Source organism: Heptranchias perlo, chromosome 37 (genome assembly GCF_035084215.1).
Source record: "Heptranchias perlo isolate sHepPer1 chromosome 37, sHepPer1.hap1, whole genome shotgun sequence".
Classification (NCBI taxonomy): Eukaryota; Metazoa; Chordata; class Chondrichthyes; order Hexanchiformes; family Hexanchidae; genus Heptranchias; species Heptranchias perlo.
Genome location: NC_090361.1, coordinates 9,600,458 through 9,623,169, shown reverse-complemented (window position 1 = coordinate 9,623,169; position 22,712 = coordinate 9,600,458). Strand labels below are relative to the sequence as shown.

General features: G+C 48.4%; 1 protein-coding gene across 1 annotated transcript in view; it reads right to left on the bottom strand.

Annotated features, from left to right (window-relative positions):
- kank2 (KN motif and ankyrin repeat domains 2) overlaps window positions 1-22,712 on the bottom strand; it is a 116,395-nt gene that overhangs the window by 11,140 nt on the left and 82,543 nt on the right. The window contains exons 3-9 of the mRNA XM_067973094.1: window positions 20,568-20,658; window positions 15,756-17,645; window positions 10,581-10,817; window positions 5,794-5,905; window positions 3,441-4,160; window positions 1,591-1,678; window positions 187-406 (exon numbers count right to left, since the gene is read on the bottom strand). Coding sequence (XP_067829195.1) covers window positions 187-406; window positions 1,591-1,678; window positions 3,441-4,160; window positions 5,794-5,905; window positions 10,581-10,817; window positions 15,756-17,645; window positions 20,568-20,604 — 3,304 coding nt within the window. The 5' untranslated portion in view covers window positions 20,605-20,658. The remainder of the gene's footprint in view (window positions 1-186; window positions 407-1,590; window positions 1,679-3,440; window positions 4,161-5,793; window positions 5,906-10,580; window positions 10,818-15,755; window positions 17,646-20,567; window positions 20,659-22,712) is intronic.

Sequence of the window (22,712 nt, the reverse complement as noted above, 5' to 3'; positions counted from 1 at the left end):
TAGAGGTGAGACTGCTACCAACTGAGCCACAGTTCAATCACAGCCATGGTTAACACATGGCCTCAGGCTGTTCCTGAGTGTAAGGTTCATTAGGTTCATGCCGACTTGCCCCTCTCTCCCAGTGGAGGAACACAGTGTGGCAATGAGGAACTAAAGTTACAGTAAGAGATGAGGTGAAGGGTTTACCTGTGTCCAGCAGCAACCTGACGATGGGGAAGTTGGAGTGAGAGACGGTGTAGTGGAGAGCTGTGTTCCCGTTCCCATCAGCCATGTTGATTATAAACTCCAGCAAATTCGGGGACATGGCCTTAAACACAGCCAGGTATCGCCGTACCGACTCAGGGTCAGCTGTCTTCGGGCTTGACACCAAAAGCCACTCCTGTTGCACTGTGAGATAGCTCACTCTCTGCAGGACATTTAAAAAGAATTTCATTAGGAACAACCTGTCAGCCAACCTGCCCAGATACCCACCCACCCCAGACAATACCCCCTCTCCCACATAACACCCCATCCAACCTGTCCAAATACACCCCATCCAACTTGTCCAAATACACCCCATCCAACCTGTCCAAATACACCCCAACCAACCTGTCCAAATACCCCCAGCCAATATATCCAGATACCCCCGACAAACCACCTTAATACATCCCAAACCAACCCCTCCAAATACCCCCCAACCAATGAAGCTGCCCAAATACACTACCTGCCAACCCTCCCATTCAGCCAGCTTGCTATCCCAAATTCATCCCCCAATCCACCCAATGCACCTCCTGTTGAATCCCTCTTCTGTCCCCCAAATACATCCACATCTTAAGCAGCATCTTAAAACTAGCTAATGTTGGTAATATTTCGAAATGAATACTAAACGTATTTGGACAACAGTAACAAAGCTGAACTTGTCCAGCAAGAAACACAAGTGAGATTATGTTTGTTAAATATAAAATATAAGATCCTGGCGTGGATGCAGAGAAGATTTAACAGAAAGGTACCAGGAATTAGGGACTTCAGTTATGTGGGAGAAACTAAAGAAACTGGGATTGTTCTCCTTAGAGCAGAGAAGGTTAAGGAGAGATTTAATAGAGGTGTTCAAAATTACAAGGGGTTTTGATAGAATAGATACGAAGAAACTGTTTCCACTGGCAGGAGGGTCGGTAACCAGAGGCGACAGATTTATGATAATTGGCAAAAGAACCGGAGAGGAGATGAAAAATTTTTTTACGCAGCGAGTTGTTAAGATCTGGAATGCACTGCCCAAAAGGGTGATGAAAGCTGATTCAGTAGTAACTTTCAAAAGTGAATTGTATAAATACTTGAAAAGAAGAAATTTGCAGGCCTATGGGGAAAAAGCGGAGGAGTGGGACTAATTGGATAGCTCTTTCAAAGAGCCGGCACAGGCACAATGGGCCGAATGGCCTCCTTCTGTGCTGTAAGATTCTGTGATTCTATAAGAGGAGTGTGTCCTCAGCCAGCACTATAAAACAATCAGGCACTTAACTAAAGGTCTCTGAGGATGGTTAATGTGAACTTTTCACTTGGTGTCACATAAAGGGAGAACAAGTGGGAACATGGAGAAACAGTGAGATACTGTACCACGTCTTTGTTCGTGAACCCGTCTGGATCATTTAGGTGTTTCTGCAGTGTCATGCAGGCCGACACCAAGCCCTCGGTCAGTTCAAACCTGAAAGAAAGAGAGTCGCAAATCAGTGAGGGAATACACGAGCACAGCAGGTATCTCTTGGTAGTAATTGACCCTTCAACTCAACCCTTTGGCCATTATTGATAACTCATTTTCTTCCATTAGGGATTGAAAGAAAGGAGAAAGAAAGAACTTGCATTTATATAGCGCCTTTCATGACCTCAGGATGTCCCAAAGCTCTTTACAGCCAATTAAGTACTTTTGAAGTGTAGTCACTGTTGTAATGTAGGAAACACGGCAGCCAATTTGCACACAGCAAGGCCCCATGAACAGCAATGACCAGATAATCTTTTTTTAGTGATGTTGGTTGAGGGCTAAATATTGGCCAGGACACCAGGAAGAGCTCCCCTGCTCTTCTTCGAAATAGTGCCATGGGATCTTTTATGTCCACCTGAGAGGGCAGATGGGGCTTCAGTATAATGTCTCACCTGAAAGATGGCGCCTCTGACAGTGCAGCACTCCCTCAGTACTGCACTGGAGTATCGGCCTGGATTATGTGCTCAAGTCTCTGGAGTGGGACTTGAACCCATGACCTTCTGACTCAGAGGCTTGACACCCCCCTGCTCCAGTTTGGTGAATGAAAACTTCCTTTAGTGACTTGCTGAATACTAAGTAACTTAATATTAGTTCCATTGGGTGTAAACCTGTCACATTTGACCCAAAAGAGACCGAAGTACAAGAAACCTGTTGGTCAGACTGGGTTCGGGATTTCATCACTGGGGTTGGAGTGTGAATTCACGTGTAAATGACCTCTTCTGAAAGGAGGTTGGGGCAGACCCAACAATACTTTGTAGTACAGAACCTCAGCACAAACTGCCCCAAACTCAGTGCTAAGTTATCGGTCTCATTCAGTAAGGGATCAAGGATAGTGTGGGAAAGGTAATTATCAAACTGGCGAAATAAGGACATTACTTCTGTGGTTAAGTGTAGAGGGAGTTTTACTCTGTATCTAACCTGTGCTGTACCTACCCTGGGAGTATTTGATGGGCCAGTGTAGAGGGAGTTTTACTCTGTATCTAATCCCTGCTGTACCTATCCTGGGAGTATTTGATGGGCCAGTGTAGAGGGAGCTTTACTCTGTATCTAACCTGTGCTGTACCTATCCTGGGAGTATTTGATGGGCCAGTGTAGAGGGAGTTTTACTCTGTATCTAACCTGTGCTGTACCTGCCCTGGGAGTATTTGATGGGTCAGTGTAGAGGGAGTTTTACTCTGTATCTAACCTGTGCTGTACCTATCCTGGGAGTATTTGATGGGCCAGTGTAGAGGGAGTTTTACTCTGTATCTAACCTGTGCTGTACCTATCCTGGGAGTATTTGATGGGCCAGTGTAGAGGGAGTTTTACTCTGTATCTAACCTGTGCTGTACCTATCCTGGGAGTATTTGATGGGCCAGTGTAGAGGGAGCTTTACTCTGTATCTAATCCCTGCTGTACCTGACTTGTGAGTGTTTGATGAGACAGTGTAGAGGGAGCTTTACTCTGCATCTAACCTGTGCTGTATCTGCCCTGGGAGTGTTTAATGGGACAGTGTAGAGGGAGCTTTACTCTGTATCTAACCTGTGCTGTATCTGCCCTGGGAGTGTTTAATGGGACAGTGTAGAGGAAGTTTTACTCTATCTAACCCGTGCTGTACCTGCCCTGTTTGATGGGGAACTGAGAGCAAAACGTGGATATTTTACATTCTGCAACATTGCCCTCGCTCATAAAGTTCAGCAAAATTAAAAGTGAGAAGTTATTTACGTACATGCTGCTGTCTGCTTCCTGCTCCGCACTCGCTATTTCATGACAAATGACCTTTTCTGGTTTGTCCTGTCCTTGTTTGACTGTTGTCTCTGGTTTGCTCTCTGTCCTCTGCGCCATCTCTTTCACATACTCCTCGCTCTGTACGTTCTTCACCTGCTGCTCCCTTTCAGAACTTGCTGTGCACTCTGCTGGTATCCCCACACTCCCGATTCCCTGCTCAGGCTCTGCTGGTGGCCCCACACTCCCGACTCCCTGCTCAGGCTCTGCTGGAGTCCCCACACTCTTGGCTTCCTGCACAGGCTCTGTTGGAGATCCCACGCTCTTGGTTTTCTGCACAGGCTCTGCTGGAGTCCTCACACCTTCGGTTTCCTGCACAGGCTCTGCTGGAATCCTCACACCTTCGGTTTCCTGCACAGGCTCTGCTGGAGTCCTCACACCTTCGGTTTTCTGCACAGGCTCTGCTGGAGATCCCACGCTCTTGGTTTCCTGCACAGGCTCTGCTGGAGTCCTCACACCTTCGGTTTCCTGCACAGGCTCTGCTGGAGATCCCACGCTCTTGGTTTCCCGCACAGGCTCTGCTGTCCCCTTTCTCTCCGCTTTCTCCACCTGCTCTCCTGGAAGCCTCTCACTTGCCTCATGGTAATCACTCTCAGTGCTCTCACCATCCGACTCACTCGATGAACTCTCCGAACTCGATTCTTCAGAAGATGTTGACTCGTATCTGAAGGGGGAAAGAAATTGATGCTCAGAGGAATCTTCTCAATCGATTTCCCCCTTAATTACCTCCCCTCTGAAGGAGCCACCTTATGCCAGAATATAGTTCTGTGGGGACCAATATGGTTATCAATGGGGAGCATCACAGTAAACCCAACCCTCTCCACACATCCACTTGTTCCAACAGGAGTTATTGATTAGGAGCAGGAACCCTGGATAGTGATTGGGAGCAGGAATCCTGGATAGTGATCGGGAGCAGGAATCCTGGATAGTGATCGGGAGCAGGAATCCTGGATAGTGATCGGGAGCAGGAATCCTGGATAGTGATCGGGAGCAGGAATCCTGGATAGTGATCGGGAGCAGGAATCCTGGATAGTGATCGGGAGCAGGAACCCTGGATAGTGATCGGGAGCAGGAACCCTGGATAGTGATCGGGAGCAGGAATCCTGGATAGTGATCGGGAGCAGGAATCCTGGATAGTGATCGGGAGCAGGAACCCTGGACAGTGATCGGGAGCAGGAATCCTGGATAGTGATCGGGAGCAGGAACCCTGGACAGTGATCGGGAGCAGGAATCCTGGATAGTGATCGGGAGCAGGAATCCTGGATAGTGATCGGGAGCAGGAACCCTGGATCGTGATCGGGAGCAGGAAACATGGATGATGTTTCCCATCCTAGCACAGGGGCCACGATTATTCTAACTAGCAGGGATAGCAGTGTCACCGATTATGGCACAAGTCAGCATTGAACCATGAGATCAGTGGCACCATCAAACAGCATTTCTGACCTGCAAACCCAAGGGAGTGATCTGTTGGATCCCGAAACTCTGAGGATGGGCAAGGTAATAAGTCCACTGCTCCCAAGTTGATACTCATTGCAACACTAGGGCCGTGTCCCTGGGGATTATTGGTTCTCCATGCTTGTCGGAAGGGGGGCTACTTCAGCAGTGACCTCTTCAGACTTTCACAAACTCTGCCAGTGTCACAGAGAGCTTTTCATCCCCAGATTCAGTGACCCTCAAGGAGGGGCTTACAGCAAAGGATCTGTAGAAAGTCCTCAAATGTCAACACATTGCAATATATTTCAAAAAGGGCTGGACACACCATTTACCATGTAACTGTACTAAGCAGGGTAAGGATCATTCACTGTGTAACCGTACAGAGGCCCTGTTTATTCAGCAAGGTAAGGATCACTCACTGTGTAACAGTACAGAGACCCTGTTTATTCAGCAGGGTAAGGATCACTCACTGTGTAACAGTACAGAGTCACTGCTTTTTCAGCAGGGTAAGGATCACTCAGTGTGTAACAATACAGAGATCCTGTTTATTCAGCAGGGTAAGGATTACTCATTGTGTAACAATACAGAGTCACTGTTTTTTCAGCCGGGTAAGAAACACTTACTGTTATCCTTACCCTGTTGAATAAACAGCTGTTATACCAGCTCACCAGTATTAAAATTAATGTTTTCTCTAGTTTTACTCTGAGACATCAGTCTGAGCCAAAGAATTTCTTGGATGCCTGCTCAGAGTGAGTCCAATTCAATGAGAATCTTGATACAGTGTAATTCTGATTAGAGGGGCCTGGAGCTGGGATCCTCAGTCAGCAATATGTGCCGCTGGACTGGGGACCCTGGTTACTCACCCGCCGTTCACTCCTATAAACTGAAGGTTCTTCTTTGTCGGGGGGCTTTCAGAACTCGCTCCACTCTCCTTCTTTTTCATGATGGACTTTAGCTGTGCTCCATGTGGGGAAACTGAGAACAAACAAAAAAAAGACCTTTACTTCAGAGGTCACTGTATTGCGAGGGTCCCAGCCCCAACTGGCATAGAATCATAGAATGATACTGCACAGAAGGGGGCCGTTCGGCCCATCGTGACTATGCCGGCTCTGTGAACGAACGATCCAATTAATCCCATTCCCCTGCTTTTTCCCCGTAACTCTGCAAATTTTTTCCTTTCACGTATTTATCCAATTCCCTTTTGAAAATACGAACTTTGTAAATAGGGGCATTAAAAAGAAAAACAAGGAGGTCATGCTAAACCTTTACATATTACTGGTTAGGTCCCAGCTGGAGTATTGTGCACAATTCTGGGGGGCACCACACTTTGGGAAGGATGTCAAGGCCTTGGAGAGGGTGTAGATGAGGTTTACCAGGATGATACCAGGGATGAGGGACTTCAGTTATGTGGAGAGATTGGAGAAGCTGGGATTGTTCTCCTTAGAGCAGAGAAGGTTAAAGGGAGATCTGATAGAGGTGTTCAAAACCATGAGGGGTTTTGATAGAGCAAGTAGGGAGAAACTGTTTCCTCTGGGCAAGTGGGTCGGTAACCAGGGGTCACAGATTTAAAATAATTGGCAGAAGAGTTAGAGGGGAAATGAGGAGAAATTTTTTTCACAGAGAGTTGTTAAGATCTGGAATGCACTACCTGAAAGGACGGTGGAATCAGATTCCATTGAAACTTTCAAAAGTCAACTGGACATGTACTTGAAGAGGACTAAATTGGACAGCTCTTTCAAAGAGCCGGCACAGGCACAACAGGCCGAATGGCCTCCTTCTGTACTGAAGGATTGTATGATTCCATGAAAGTTATTAGTGAATTCTGCTTCCACCACCCTTTCAGGCAGTGCACACACAACCGGGTAAGTATCACACCTAGTCGCCCCATTCCCAAACCATTAATATTCTCTACCCCTCCTTTTAGGTTATTTTGTTCCCCCTTTCTTTGACGCCAGCCTACGTTACTCTCCATATCCATGAGGCTAAAGGGCTGGGCCCAGGCCTCTGGTGTTGCTGCTCTTTAACAGTTGTCAACCTGTGAAGGGCCCCCTGCTTATTTTCCCTGCCCACACATTTGTGCAGAGGAGGAGAATTTATTATTTTTACGCAGCCAGTAGTTAGGATTTGGAACACACTGGCTGAAAGGGCGGTGGAAGCAGATTCAATAGTAACTCTCAAAAGGGAACTGGATAAAGACTTGGAAAGGAAAACATTTGCAGGGCTTTGGGGAAAGGGCAGGGGAGCGGGACGAATTGGATAGCTCTTTCAAAGAGTCAGCAGAGGCGTGATGGACCGAATGGCCCCCACCCCTGCGGATGACTTGATTCAGCTGAGGGCAGTCCATTTAATAACACAGGCGAGATCAGGAACTCACTGTGGAGGGAATTCCGGGTATAAATTTGGGTCCAGGCACTACAGCTGATATACCAGTCAGTATTAAAATTAATGTTTTATTAGATGCCAAAACCTGCAATGATATTAAATAAAATATGCATTCATAATTTATTCTGATACTATTTCATCCCATCCCCTCCTGAAGGTACTGACTCTGGGGTATGGTCCACTGGGCACCCCACCCAACTGACCAATCTTCATGTGTGAGCCTGGGAAGTGGGAAGTGAAGATCAGCTGGCTATTTGACTGCGGGAGTCATTTTAACCCCCAAGAACGGGGGCGAGTGAGGAGTAAAAATTGTAGACCGCAACCCGGCTCCAATGTGCCCACTTCCAGGTTTAACCCAGGCGCGTCCCCAATTAATGCCGGTGGGCGGATCATTAAAGGGGCAATTCACCTACTTCAAATACTTAAGGTGGGTAATTTTTTGTGGATTCTGAACCTGAAACGAACTTTACCTTATCTGCATGGGTTTCCCACAGCCTCTCAAACTCGCCAGTGAAATGGAGGCAAGATTCATGCAGAAGTTGATTTGGTCCTTTAAACCTGTGATTGACACGTCTCAAGAAAAACTCAGGGACTGCAGCTGGTCTCTCAGTTCTCTCGGACAAACGTTTGGCTGAGAGTTGTTTGTGTTGGGTCTTCCAGCCATTACTCAATTAAATTAAATATACAGAAAATAATAAATTGTTAACATCCTAAATCAGTGTTGAGTATGTGCACAAGCTTATATTTTTAAGAATGATGATGACATCTGAAAGATTGGAATATCCTGCAGTCAAGTTACTTGAAAGAATCACGACATTTTATAAGAACTTGGTTGTTTTGCTAATGAAAATTATGGAACTCCAAATGTGTTTCCAATTCTCATCCATTATTTGTCTTTGTGTGGTCTTTCTCATCCCTTCTTTTTCTGGCTTTATCTCTCTCCATCTTTGGCAATAGGTTTTCCAAAGATATTTATTACAAGCTCGGGACTCCCACAGCTATTTGGATTGTGTTTCTTCCCACCCCAATTCCAGTAAATACTTCATCCTTTCTCTAATTGTCTCCTTCTCTGTCATAACTGCTCTAATAAATCTACTTTCCACACCAGAGTTCCTAAAGGTCCTTCTTTTTCCTCAGCTGAGTCTTCCCTCAGCCATGGTTGACAGGCCCTTTGAGTGAATTCACCACATTTCCCATATGCAGAAAATAACTGCCAGGGACCTCTGTTATGGTTTTCATTTTTTAATGCTAATGCTGATGGGGAGTTCAAAAAATGAAGGTAACTTATATTGCATTGATCATGAAATCGCTTTTCTCCATCTCCATCTCACATTCCCTCCCTTTCCCCATCTCCTGCTCCCTCTCTATTCCTCCCCTCCTCTCTCATTTTCCCTCTCTCCTCGCCCTTGCCATCCTCCTCTCCCCTCATCTTTCCTTCACCCCACTCCTCACCTTCTATCCACCCTCTCTCCCCTTCCCAATCCTCCCTCTCGCTGCCTCTCCCTTCCCCACCGTTCCACTCCCCCTCACTCAGTCTGCCTTCACTGTTCTCACCCTCTCCCTTCCTCTCACCCCTCCCCTCCCTGTCTTGGTTTAAATATCTCCCTTGGTTGACGTTGTGTTGGTTTTGACTCAACCAACAGCAATGCCATGGGAGATCAACTAGCAAGAGCTGCAACCATTGAAAAGAAATCTCTCCCCTGCAGGACCACTGTTGCATCACTTTCTACATCCCCTGGTAGAATAATAAACGTGGCCCCCACTCAATTGAGCAAAAAAATAAAAATCAAAACCCCACCCACTGAGCAAAAAATGGGAACCAAGCCAATGGGCATATATGCGGCAACAACACCCCAAAAAATGACCATAAGGCCAAATGCATCCCCACAGCATAGGACCACAAACACACAACAGAAATTCCAGGTTAGAACAACAAATCTTTTCCTCCCCACCACAGAGCAGAAATTCCGGCATAGGATCACAAACTCTCATTCACCCTCAACCACCCCATCTCAGAAATTGCTGGTTAGGACTTAAATCAATATTCACCCTGAGACCCCCCCATCAAGGGTCGAGCCCCCCCATCCCCGCAATAATCAAGACCCCCCCTGATGGTCGAGACCCCCCCGCAATGGTCGAGACACCCCTCCCAATGGTCGAGACCCCACCCGATGGCCGCCTTCAGCATTAGACACCCCCTTCCCTGATGTCCTCCACAGCCCATGATCTCTCCCTCCCTCCTCTCCAATTCCCGGCTGCCTTCCCTCCTGACAGCCAGCCAACCTGTCAATCTAGCTGGCTGTCGGGCGGGAAACCCGGAGGTGAAATCAATTGCCTTCAATTGAGTTGCGATCGCAGAATCTAGCGAGCTCACTTGACTTCTGGGATTTCCCATTGTATCTGAGCCTGATCCTGCCCTCAGTCAGTGTCTACACATTAAAATAAAAGTCTCTGAACAGCGCTCAGGAACAGGAAACCTTGGCTAAGTTATTCCCCTCCCTAGCCCAGGGGCGCTGAGGCCAATTCTAGCAACCTAATTGCTGCCTCAGTTGACACCAGCTATCTCAGCGTAGCCAGAGAGAGACCAGGGACCATTCTGATCTATATGGATCAGTCAGCCAGACTTGCATTTATATAGTGCCTTTCTCAGGATGTCTCAAAGCACTTTACAGCCAATGAAGTGCAGTCACTGTTGTAATTTAGTAATAGGCAGCTAATTTGTGCACAGCAAGATCCCACAACCAGCAATGAAATAAATGAGTAGATCATCTGTTTAGGTGATGTTGGTTGAGGGATATATATTGGCCAGAGCACCAGGGAGAACTCCCCTGCTCTTCTTTGAATAGGGCCATGGGATCTTTCACATCTACCCAAGAGGGCAGACGGGGCATCAGTTTAACGTCTCTTCCGAAAAACGGCACCTCTTACAGTGCAGCACTCCCTCAGTACTGCACTGGGAATGTCAACCTGGATTCTGTGCTCAAGTCTCTGGAGTGGGACTTGAACCCACGACCTTGCAACTCAGAGGCAAAAGTGCTACCCTCCCAGCTAACACCTTAGTACCACAGCAAGTGGCACATTTACCAATGGAGCCACTCGGGGAGCTATTTCTGAGACACGTCAGCTGGTGGGATCTTCCTACAATCCACTATGCCCGACGTCTGGTGCCCTCTTCCTGATACTAACCATCTGAACTACAACAACATCAAGAACAAATGACCCACACCTGTGAAAGGGTTAATTCGGCAGATCGAAGGGTTACGGTTACCTGGCCGGGTCGAATCGTCCGCAGACGGGTCGGAACTCTCCTGTCCCACTGGAGCCAGCCTCCCCGTCTCCGAGGGCTGGTGTTGGCAATCGGCTGGCTTCCGGGTGGCCACGTGCTCAGGGGGAGTCCCCACAGCGCTACAAACATAGGAAGCCACAAAATACCGAGGTGCCTCAAGGACCCTGGGTGACCCTCCAGAGGGGGGAGCTGCATCTGCTTTGTCGTCTTCTCGAGAGGCTTGAAAAAAAAACATAAGATGAGATCCCCCCCCTCAGTGTCTAAGTTCTAGAACATTCTGGACTGCAATTTGCTCCACCTTTGCGGAGATCTTTGTGATGGAGTGTGTCTCTGTATTAACCTGTTCCATGTTAGTACACGGACAGACATCTGTGTTTATTTACAAACAATGGGTGAGTACTCCTCTGAACTTGAAGTTCAGGGATGTTTACACTGCATATAACCCGTGGTGTACCTGCCCTGGGAGTGTTTGATGGGACAGCGTAGAGGGAGCTTTACTCTGTATCTAACCCGTGCTGTACCTGCCCTGGGAGTGTTTGATGGGACAGTGTAGAGGGAGCTTTACTCTGTATCTAACCCGTGCTCTACCTGCCCTGGGAGTGTTTGATGGGACAGTGTAGAGGGAGCTTTACACTCTATCTAACCCATGCTATACCTGGGCTGGGAGTGCCCAGTATTAACAATGGATTAAGAAAGTGAAAAGTGTTCTGTTTCCTGGTGCTCGATGGTCATTAAATGTTCCTCAGTCCCACAGTCAGAATAGTGCTTCCTACTGCAATAATATGAGGTTTTTCCCCCAATCCCAGCCATCCTGTGACACGTCAGTGTCAGATTATCATTTTTGTGTTGAGTTAAGGGCAGCCTACTGCTGTCGGCCTGTAGCCAACAGAAGCTGGACTGAGAATGACCTATTGGATTTTGCGTGGGCTCTGTCTCAGCAGGGAGTGGGTCACACTTACCCCTCCGATCTGGCCTGGGTTTCTATCCAGGTCTCAGAGCTGAAAAGTCATCGTCTAACCCACTGCTCGACCCAGTCCCCTAGTGCCCTCAAACTAGTGGGAAAGGTTCATAATACACTCCAGACAAGTGGATACTCGATCCAAACATACAATCCCACAGATAAAACCACTTCCTACTCATTCCCATCACACAGAATTCCTGTTCCAACAAAACAAATGCAGTCAGTATAAATCCTGGGGCCAGATGAACGATCGATGTCCAGCTCTTGATATTCACCAGATCAGAAATACTCAACCCACAACCAAAACTACGCTGGTTCCAGACCTACGGAGCTTAAATCAGTATTATAGGAGTGCTGGAGGAGGTGGGGAGGGGGGAAAGTTGGATTGGGTGGTTGGGGGAGGGGTGTGGGACCCGGGGGGGTGGGAGGGAGGGGAGTGGGACCCGGGGGTGGGAGGGAGGGGAGTGGGACCTGGGGGTAGGGGGGTTAGCAGGACTGGAGGAAGGGAGACTCGGTGGTGAGGGTGAGCGGGGAGAGCGGGTGTTGGGTAGGGATGGGGAAGGAGGAGTGAGCTGGAGTCAGGTAAGAGTTGGACTCCAGTAAAAGTGGGAGCAGCAGCACTGGGAGGGTGGGGGGGCAGAGAACCAGTCCAAGCAGAATTCTGTCAGAAAACGCTGACCAAAACGCCAATAGTTGGCAGATCCGATTGCTGAGCCCATAAATTGGTTATTTCCCAGGGTCTCCTGGCAGAGTGAGAAGGTGCTGAGTGGCCAATGTGTCTATTCTCTCTCTGTCTTTGCTCTTCTGTCTCTCCAGAGCTGCTATTTTTGGAGAGTCAGTCACATCCAATGGTTCCGTGCACTTTGCCAGATCAGCACAGCTGTCAGACCTTACACTGGAAACCAGATCTGCTGGCTTTTTGCACTGTTTACATTTTTTTCTCATCACTGTCTCCGCGGTCTGCTGTTAAAGTTGCCGACCCTGTGCTGTGGGTTCACAGGAGAATCACCTTCCGCTCCTGGACTGAGGTAGGTAAACCTACAATTGCTCTTAGAAAACTGAAATTAAACTGACAGCTGCTAACACCGCCTCTTTTCCATCTTGTCCTACTTCTCCTCCTCCCTCTCCTTCTCTTCTCCTCTCCTCAATCCTCCCCTCTCTCTCCTCCCCACTCCTCTCCACCCCTCCTCTCCCCTCTCTTCTCCTCTCCACTCCACTCCCCTCCTCTCCCTTCTCCCACCTCTCCCCTCCCCTTTCCTCCCCTCACCTCTTCTCTCCTCTCTCCCCCGCCCCCCCCACCCCATTTCCTCTCCTCTCCCCTCCCCTTCTCATTGAAACATATGAAATTCTGACAGGGCTAGGCAGACTGGATGCAGGGGGGATGTTTCCCCTGGATGGGGGGTCCAGGATGAGGGGGTCACAGTCTCAGAACACAGGGTGGGACATTTAGGACAGAGATGAGGAGAAATTTCTTCACTCAGAGGGTGGTGAACCTGTGGAATTCTCTACCACAGAAGGCTGTGGAGGCCAAGTCACTGAATATATTTAAGAAGGAGATAGATAGATTTCTAGACACAAAAGGCATCAAGGGGTATGGGGAGAGAGCAGGAATATGGTATTGAGATAGAGGATCAGCCATGATCATATTGAATGGCGAAGCAGGCTCGAAGGGCTGAATGGCCTACTCCTGCTCCTATTTTCTATGTTTCTATGTTTCTCTCCCCTCCCATTTCCTCTCCTCCCCTCCCCTCCCCTCTCCTCCCCTCCCCATCCCTCCCGAAAGTACTGCAGTACTTTGTCATGATGGCCCTTAGTCATGTGTGATCCTATAGCAGTGTTGTCCAATAGAAATCTCTGACTAGCCACAGGTGTGGCTACGGTGACACCGTTTTAGTCACATGCACTAATTTAGTAGAAAATGCCTTACATACAATACATAGAATTTACAGCCCAGAAACAGGCCATTCGGCCCAACAGGTCTATGCTGGTGTTTATGCTCCATACGAGCCTCCTCCCACCTTACTTCATCTAACCCTATCAACGTATCCTTCTATTCCTTTCTCCCTCTTGTACTTATCTAGCTTCCCCTTAAATTCACCAGTGCTATTCACCTCAACTACTCTATGTAGAAGCAGGTTCCACAGTCTCACCACTCTCTGGGTAAAGAAGTTTCTCCTGAATTCCTTATTGGATTTATTAGTGACTATCTTATATTTATGGCACCTAGTTTTAGACTCCCCACAAGTGGAAAGATGTTCTCTCCATCTACCCTATCAAACCCCAACATAATTTTAAAGACCTCTATCAGGTCACCCCTCAGCCTTCTCTTTTCTGGAGAAAAGAGCCCCAGCCTGTTCACTCTTCCATCTCAGTTGTAGCATCGTCCTTGTAAATATTTTTTGCACCTTCTCCTTTTTGTAATATGGAGACAAGAACTGAGCACAGTCCTCCAAGTGTGGGTCCAACCAAGGTCTGATATAAGTTTAACATAACTTCTCTGCTTTTGAATTCTACAGGTAAATGTGCTTCATGTGTATATCCACTTCACAAACATCTACCGCCATTCAGTGACCAAGGAAGTAAATCACTAACAACAATTGAAAAACTCTCGCCACTCTGTTTTTATCTTACTTTTTTTAACCAACAAACACATAAAGGGTTAAAGTTCACAAGCGCACACCGTGCGAATATGAGTATTGAGATCACATGCCCAACAACGGCGTCTATTACTCGTTTTTTATTTACTAATCAGAAATGCAATTATCCACATTTGGATGGCCCATTAGCCACATGTGGCTAGTGGCTAACGTATTGAACACTGGCCTAGACAATGAGAGTCAGAGGTTATTCAACTGTGTAGGCATCACAGTCAAGCCTGTTAAGCTGATACACACACACACATACACACACACACACCCTTCCTTCCAGGAGCGAGTCAGTGATCAGGAGCAGGAATCTTGGTTGATTTTTGCCCATCCCAGCCCTGGGCCACTGAAAGCAAATGTCACCCCTCCATGAGTCCTCACAGCACCAGTCCCCGATCTCTCTGAGGGGAGGACACAGCAAAACTCAGCCGGACTGCACTCATGGTGGGTTCAGACTGGGCTCATTCTGTGCCTGTCTCAAGTGATTGAATCTCAGTCACACAGCACAGTGCGAAACTCTTGAAACCAGCAAGTTAGATGTGGCACCAGGACAGGGGTCAGCTAAACAGAGGGTGAGGAAAATAATACAACAACTTGCATTTATATAGCACCTTTAACGTAGTAAAACATTTCAAGGCGCTTCAAAAGAGCGATTATCAGACAAAATTTGACACTGAGCCACATAAGAAGATATTAGGACAGGTGGCCATAAGCTTGGTAGGTTTTAAAGAGTGACTTAAAGGAGAGAGAGAGGCGGAGAGGTTTAGGGAGGGAATTCTAGAGCTTAGGGCCTAGGCAGCTGAAGGCATGGCCGCCAATGGTGGAGCGATGATAATCAGGGACGTGCAAGAGGCCAGAATTGGAGGAGCGTAGAGATCTCAGAGGGTTGTAGGGCTGGAAAGGTTACAGGGATAGGGAGGGGCGAGGCCATGGAGGGATTTGAACACGAGGGTGAGAATTTTAAAATCGAGGCGTTGCCGGACTGGGAGCCAATGTAGGTCAGCGAGCACAGGGGTGATGGGTGAGCGGGACTTGGCACGAGTTAGGATATGGGCAGCAGGGTTTTTGAATGAGCTCAAGTTTACGGGGGGCGGAAGGAAGGTGGGAGGTAGGCCAGGAGAACACTGGAATAGTCGAACACTGGAAAAGGCAGGGATGAGGGTTTCAGCAGCACATAGGCTGAGGCAGGTGCGGAGACAGAGACGGAAGTTGGTTGAGAACTAAACAATTTTAAGAAAATGTTTCCAGAGCAATTAGCTCCGTAAATCCACGGCCATTCTGACAGATTCCCAATATAACTTTGGTGGGAGTCCGCCCAGAATGGCTCGAAGCTAGACTGGGACCCGAATACATCAATTCCCAGTTTTACGCTCAAGTTGCTAGAATAGCTTTGCGGGAATGGAGCCTTCGCCCATCTTTACAAGGTCATCGATGTAAGAGAGGGCGGGGATTTTGAGCGCTGGGCTTTCCAAGTCCTGTTCCCTATTGAGTTAAGGTACCGGAATATAGAGCAAGGCAGACCAGAAGTGTACAGTCACTTTAATACCGTACCTTGTGTGAGCTGCTCTACAGCTTCTCGGAGCTCCGCCCCACTCGGGCCCGTCTTCCTCTGCTTCACACTCTTTGCCGTTGTCATGACGGAGTTCACCTCCTCGCACGTGGACGCAAGTGTCGTTACAATCGTACACGTCACCACCTTGGCCGTTACCTCCTTAAATGGCGTCTCAGAGGCGGCCCCAGCCCTCTCCTCACCCACCGCCGCCTCGCCTCCATTACGCTCGCCGTCCCCCAGTTTGTTTGCGGACACGACCGTCACGCTGGTGTGATGGCGGCTGCTGCTGGGCGCTGCCTGGGCTGTGTCCGCCTTAGAAAAGGGCATCTCCTTTGGCACGGCCTGTGGATGGATGAATTGTGGCTGCTCCCTCTTCTGAGTCGGATCCTTGCACGGCTGCCCACTAAGGGAATGTGTAAAATGACTAACTTGCACGCCCACTGAGTGCTGTGGCACCAGCTCGATGAACCGTTCCATCCCACCATCACCTGGAACGTTATCTCCACTCTTGCCAGCCTTTCCCTCGGGCGCCTGAGATTGGGGATCTACCTCGGGTGTATCTCTCTGGGCCCTGGTTTGATCTGGTGGTTGTTTCCACCAACTCACGTTTGTTCCTCCTGTGACACCCGCCACTGAAATGTCTGCCTGTTGCCCTTTATCTGCCATCTCTTTCTTCTGGCGCTCAATGTTCTGGTGGGCGGCCTGCAGCTCCCTTATGGTTTCCCGCAGTCGCTTCTCGAGCATCGAGATCTTCTTGGTTAGAAGTTCGGTGATTTGGCGATGGTGGTCCACCTCCAGCTGCAGTGACGAGGGGGATATGCCGAGGTCCTTCTCTCTCACCGAAACACCGACGCTCCTGACCCCAGCTAGGCTTCCATTTGTCACATTCAAACTCTCATTTGTTCCAACACTGCCTGGCCTAGAGTCTTTTGTTTGTTTAGGACAGACGTTTTCGAGCTTCCCAGTGTTATCCTGCGGGGATTTCTTCAGTGCTGGAGATAGAGGCAATTCTGTTTTGTCCTGGTTGCTGTCTTCTTCAGGTATGTCAATGTAAAGCTCTCCTCTGGGCTTGCTGGCCCCACTAAGCGATCTATGCGGCCCAAACCCCATGCTGTGGCCAAGGAACTTCTGACTCTTCAGCTGGACACTGAGTTGCCTCTTTTCTTCTTGAAGGACAGAGATCTTCACCTGAAGAACCGGAATCATCTTCACTTGGTCTTCCAGCTCCCGGAGCCTTCGTAACGCGACGGCCATCTGTTCCCGGATATTATGCAGATGGGTAGGGTTTGGAGTTGAAGGTGTAGCTAAGCCAGAACTCAAGGGCGTGAACTGCCCAGAGGGCACGCTCTGCGACCCATTATACGAGGAGAGCCTCGAAAACGATTGGCTCTGAAGGCCCGTCCCGGCCAGGGAGCTGGTGGAACCCGCCATGCTGCTGTGCAGGCTGCTCAGGCTGGTATATCGTGGCCTCCTGCCCTCCCCGCAGCCCAGCGGCTCCTCTTCCAACCGCCTCTTGGTTTCCAGCAGAGTCTTTTCCACCCTCGCGTTGTAGCCGCCAGACATCAGCGGCGGTGGCCTGTTATAGCTCCTGGACAGGCTGCACGTGGGCGTGTACATGCTCCGTCCGCAGTACGAGAAGGAAGAGCGCCTGCTGTCGGCGCTGGCGTTGGAACAGAGCGACTCTGTGGAGGTCCACCAGGACCCGGTGTAGCCGCAGCCTCTCGGCTTCCGGTGGATGTGAACCTTTTTGATTGTGTTTCCCTTCTCGATGTCATCCACGTATTTCACAAAGTCCAGGTCCAGGTGGAAGCCATAGGGAGTTTCCACAGAGTAGGGCAAGGTCTGATCCTTACCCTTGACCTCTGAACCAGCTGGAAGGTCAACCTTACCTGGGAGATACAGTGAGAAATAAATCGGAGTGGGTTATAATGAATTACATAGAAATTAACAGCACAGAAACAGGCCATTCGGCCCAACTGGTCTATGCCAGTGTTTATGCTCCACACGAGCCTCCTCCCTCTCTACTTCATCTAACCCTATCAGTATATCCTCCTATTTCTTTCTCCCTCATGTACTTATCTAGCTTCCCCTTAAATGCATCTATGTTATTGGTCTCAACTACTCCATGTGGTAGCAAGTTCCACATTCTCACCACTCTCTGGGTATGATTTAGAGACATGTTTCACGGTGTGTATACATTATAAACAGAACCACAATTTATTCATCGGTCGAAGATGAAGCCTAGGGGAGGATGGGATAGGACCGGCCCCTATAGCTTACCTTCCTTCTACTGCGAGGATCAGGCAAAGTGGAACTCAAGGTTGGGGGGCAAATTAGCTTGAGCAACATTTGAAATTAGGATTTGAACTTGGCATCTCTGATAGGGAGAGGAGTGCACTATAGTCAGCTGCTGGGAACTCCTTGGAATGATCTGTTCTTATATATATATATTCAGAGAGAGAGCATCCCATGATTTGTTGAAAGAGAGAGAGAGCGAGAGAGAGCCAGAGAGAAAGGGAAAGAGTCAGAGACAGAGGTAAAGGGAGACAGTCAGAGGCATAGGTGGAGACTGAGAGAAACAGAGAGAAAGGGAGAGAGACAGAGACAGAGAGAAAGGGAGGGAGACAGAGAGAAAGGGAGAGAGACAGAGACAGAGATAAAGAGAGAGAGTCAAAGGCATAGTTGGAGACTGAGAGAAACAGAGAGAAAGGGAGAGAGACAGAGAGAAAGGGAGAGAGACAGAGACAGAGATAAAGGGAGAGAGACAGAGACGGAGATAAAGAGAGAGAGTCAAAGGCATAGGTGGAGACTGAGAGAAACAGAGAGAAAGGGAGAGAGACAGAGACAGAGAGAAAGGGAGAGAGACAGAGACAGAGAGAAAGGGTGAGAGACAGAGATAAAGGGAGAGAGACAGAGACATAGACAGAGACAGAGAGAGAGAAAGAAAGTAAGAATGCACCCACATCAAAAGATAGCATACCCCATATCAATGAGTGGGTATCCCAGGTATCCACAGAGAGTAAGCCTCCCTGATGTCACACTGTGTCTCTGGGGCATTGAACTCCTGATGTCCTTCACTCCAGCGATTCAGTTCGTTTTAGTATAATAGGATCAGGTGGGAATAACCCAAACACAAAAATGTTTAGACTGTACTGACTGACACCTCGGCTTCAAGTTAAAAAAACATTTTTGCAACACAATGACACTTAAAAACTGTACCTTCTCTCCGGCCTCTGAACACTGCAATCCACAGATCCCCTCGCCTTTCAATACCTCTCGCTGGGAGGTATAGTCCCAGCTCCAGGATCTGAAGGTCCAAATTCCACTCTCCCTCTCAGCCAGGAATTGAGCGTACGAGTGTTTGCACCAACCAAACAAAGCAACTCATCCTATTGACAGACGGAGTCAAGATGTTGTGAACGGGAGTTGGGGGGCGGGGCGCCGGGGGAAGCAGGGGAGAAGGCGGAGGGTGGGAAGGGCCTCCCAGTGAGAGCAAAGGAGATCGGAGGAGATTTATATCCAAGGGCCAATTCCGGAGTGGGTGTAGAGCCTCAGCCATGGATTGGGATATTGAGAGCAGCACACGCAATGATCCCCAGAATATCGTCCGTTCCACATACACGTGGACTTTGGAATACCTCAGGATGAGGGACTGCAGTTATGTGGAGAGACTGGAGGAGCTGGGCTTGTTCTCCTTAGGGCAGAGAAGGTTAAGGGGAGATTTAATAGAGGTGTTCAAAATTATGAGGCGTTTTGATAGAGTAAATAGGGAAAAACTGTTTCCAGTGGCAGGAAGGTCGGTAACCAGAGGACACAGATTTAAGATAACTGGCAAAAGAGTCTGAGGGGAGATGAGGAGAATTTGTTTTTAACGCATCAAGTTGTTATGATCTGGAATGCACTGCCTGAAAGGGCGGTGAAAGCAGATTCAATAGTAACTTTCAAATGGGAATTGGATAAATACTTGAAGGGGAAAAAATTGCAGGGCTATGGGGAAAGAGCAGAGGATTGGGACTAATTGGATATCTCTTTCAAAAGGGCCGGCACAGGCACGATGGGCCGAATGACCTCCTTCTGTGCTGTGTGATTCTATGGGGATGACATTCTGAAGCTGTTGAAGGCTACAACATGCTAGACGTGCCAATTATTTAATTCTCCCCTCCCCAGTTTTCTCCCCTTGGTTACCTGGACATTATCTCCTAATACAGGACCATGGTGGGGCAGAGAGAATTACCCTGACCTCACCTGATATCCACATTTTTCCCCTTCATCGGCCAGGGGTGCTGAGATCCATTCTGGCTCTCCATCACTGTGCCAGCAAACTCACCATGTAGCAGGGATTGAACGTGGTAACTTGTGGCCTGTTTAGCTCTGCACCACGCTGGGCCTTTACCCACAGAGCTAGGATCAGGTTAAGTAAATGTTGCATTTGAAAATGTGAAATCAGTCTATTTCATTCAATGCAATGTGACCATTCACCTGTAATCTAACCTGGACTAACATGTAGGGCGCTCTGCTGTTGGAGACAATGGGGGCAATTTTAACCTAACTCTCTGGGTGGGAAGCCGAATTTGTGGAATGCTGATTTTACACCCTGCACAATATCAACTTCAATGGAGAGTAAAGTCGGGCTGAGTATAAAACCAGCACTGCACCCGATCTCGTCACTTTCCCGCTGGGTGGGTTGGGTTAAAATTGCCCCCTGTGTCCCACACAAGACTGGTCAAACTCAGGTTAATGCCACCCCAGTTAATGAGTGCTCTAAGTAGCCACCTCAAAAGGTGGCAGTGAGGTCAATAAATTATACGTACCAGGGAAGTTAGTTTTCATCTGCAGCACCTCTGCCATCTTCACCTCTGACCTTTCCTCAGTCACTTGGAGATGAACTAATCACACGGGGGCCTGTGGCCAAGAGAAAAAGTAAGTCAGAATGGCACAGATCGGACAGGACAGAACACTCGGGTCATTCGATTCTATGTGTCAGCTGTGGCTCAGTGGATAGCACGCTTGTCTCTGAGTCAGAATGGTTGTGGGCTCGCATCCCACTCCTGAGACTTGAGCCCATAATCTAGGCTCACTCCAGTGCAGAGGGAGTGCTGCACTGTTGGTGGTGTCGTCTCTCAGATGAGACATTAAACCAAGGCCCTACCTGCCCCCTCAGGTGGACGTAAAAGATCCCATGGCACTATTTTGAAGAAGAGCAGGGGCGTTCTCCCTGGTGCCCTGGCCAATATTTATCCCTCAACACTAAAACAGATGATCTGGTCATTTATGTCAAAGCTGTTTGTGGGACCTTGCTGTGCGCAAATTGGCTGCCATGCTTCCTACGTTACAACAGTGGCTACACTTCAATGTGCTGTAAAGCACTTTGGGACGTCCTGAGGTTGTGAAAGGCGCTATATAAATGCAAATCTTTCTTTCTATTAGTCCCCCATCTTCAGCTTGCTTGGCCTGAGGCTGGGCACACACTGGCCAATGCAATTGACACAAGTGTCCCCCTCCCCTCAGCTGCTGCTCGACACCGGTCAGATTAGCAATTCCCTGCCCTGTGGCACTGGGCATCAGCAGGCTGAGGTGGGACACAGTGGGTTAGCAACAAACCCCGGGTGGGGTGGAGGGAGCCGTTTATGAAAACAACTTGAGTTGATGTTGCCCGATCGGACAATTCTAGGTTCGCAGTTGGACTCAGAACTTCGTCCTGAACTTGAGTGACTGACCAGCACCGATATAACACCACGTCTAACAGGCATCTCAGGAAACCCAGTCCAGAGTTTTAACATGCACAGAATGAGTAACAACTGCATGATACAACAAAACATTCTATCTGTTGACCCTGTAGGACCCTCAGGACCACACTGAGTTCCTACCTGCCCACCCTCTGAGTGCCACGTTCAATTATTTTTATATATTTGCTCTTGGCATGTAGGGAACTCTGCCAAGGCCACATTTATTGCCCATCCCTCATTGCCCTGAGGGCATTGAGACAACTACATGGTGGAGGACTGGATTCCTATATAGACCAGACCAGGGATGACAGATTCTGTTTCCTGAAGGACCCAGTTGGGTTTTCACACTTTTTTCACCCCTGATGCCAGCCCACAATTTACCAAATTACTGAAGTCAGCTTGCCATGGCAGGATTTGAACTCAGAACATCTGTGTTGCTAGTCTAAACCCACTAGGGCCTAACTACTAGGCTATTGCACGCTTTCATCTTGTTTTTTTTCTCAACTGTTTACATAGTATTTGCAGCAGAGAAACAGGCCATTTGGCCCAACGGGTCTACGCTGGTGTTCATGCTTCATACGAGCCCCCTCCCACCTTACTTCATCTAACCTTATCAGCATACCAAGGGTAAAGGAAGTATGCCTTAAATGGTGAGGAACAGAGATCCAGGGATGCAAACACTGAGACCTTTAAAAGGTGGAAAAGCAAGTAGAAGATGCCATAAAAAAGCAAATGGGATTTTAGGTTTCATATGTCGGAGCAGTGAATAAAAAAGCAAGGAGTTGATGTGGAGTGTGTACAAGACCCTGGGTAGGTTAGCGTTGTTTGAAGTGTTTCTTTTCCTAGTGCAAATCGGGGCCATTCTCCACAGTTTGTTTACTGGTGGCACCAAGACGCCTTGCTGGTTCAGTTAGCTTCAAACCCAAATTTAGCTCCGTCCCTCGTGATGATCATCAGTAACTTTGCGATGGACTCAAAATAAAAACGAAACAAGAACATGGTTCTTCACCACTCGATATTTGGTACCAACATCACACATACTCCCAGAGCCAGTGCAACACATGTTAGATACAGAGTAAAGCTCCCTCTACACTGTCCCATCAAACACTCCCAGGGCAGGTACAGCAAGGGTTAGATACAGAGTAAAGCTCCCTCTACACTGTCCCATCAAACACTCCCAGGGTCAGTGCAACACATGTTAGATACAGAGTAAAGCTCCCTCTACACTGT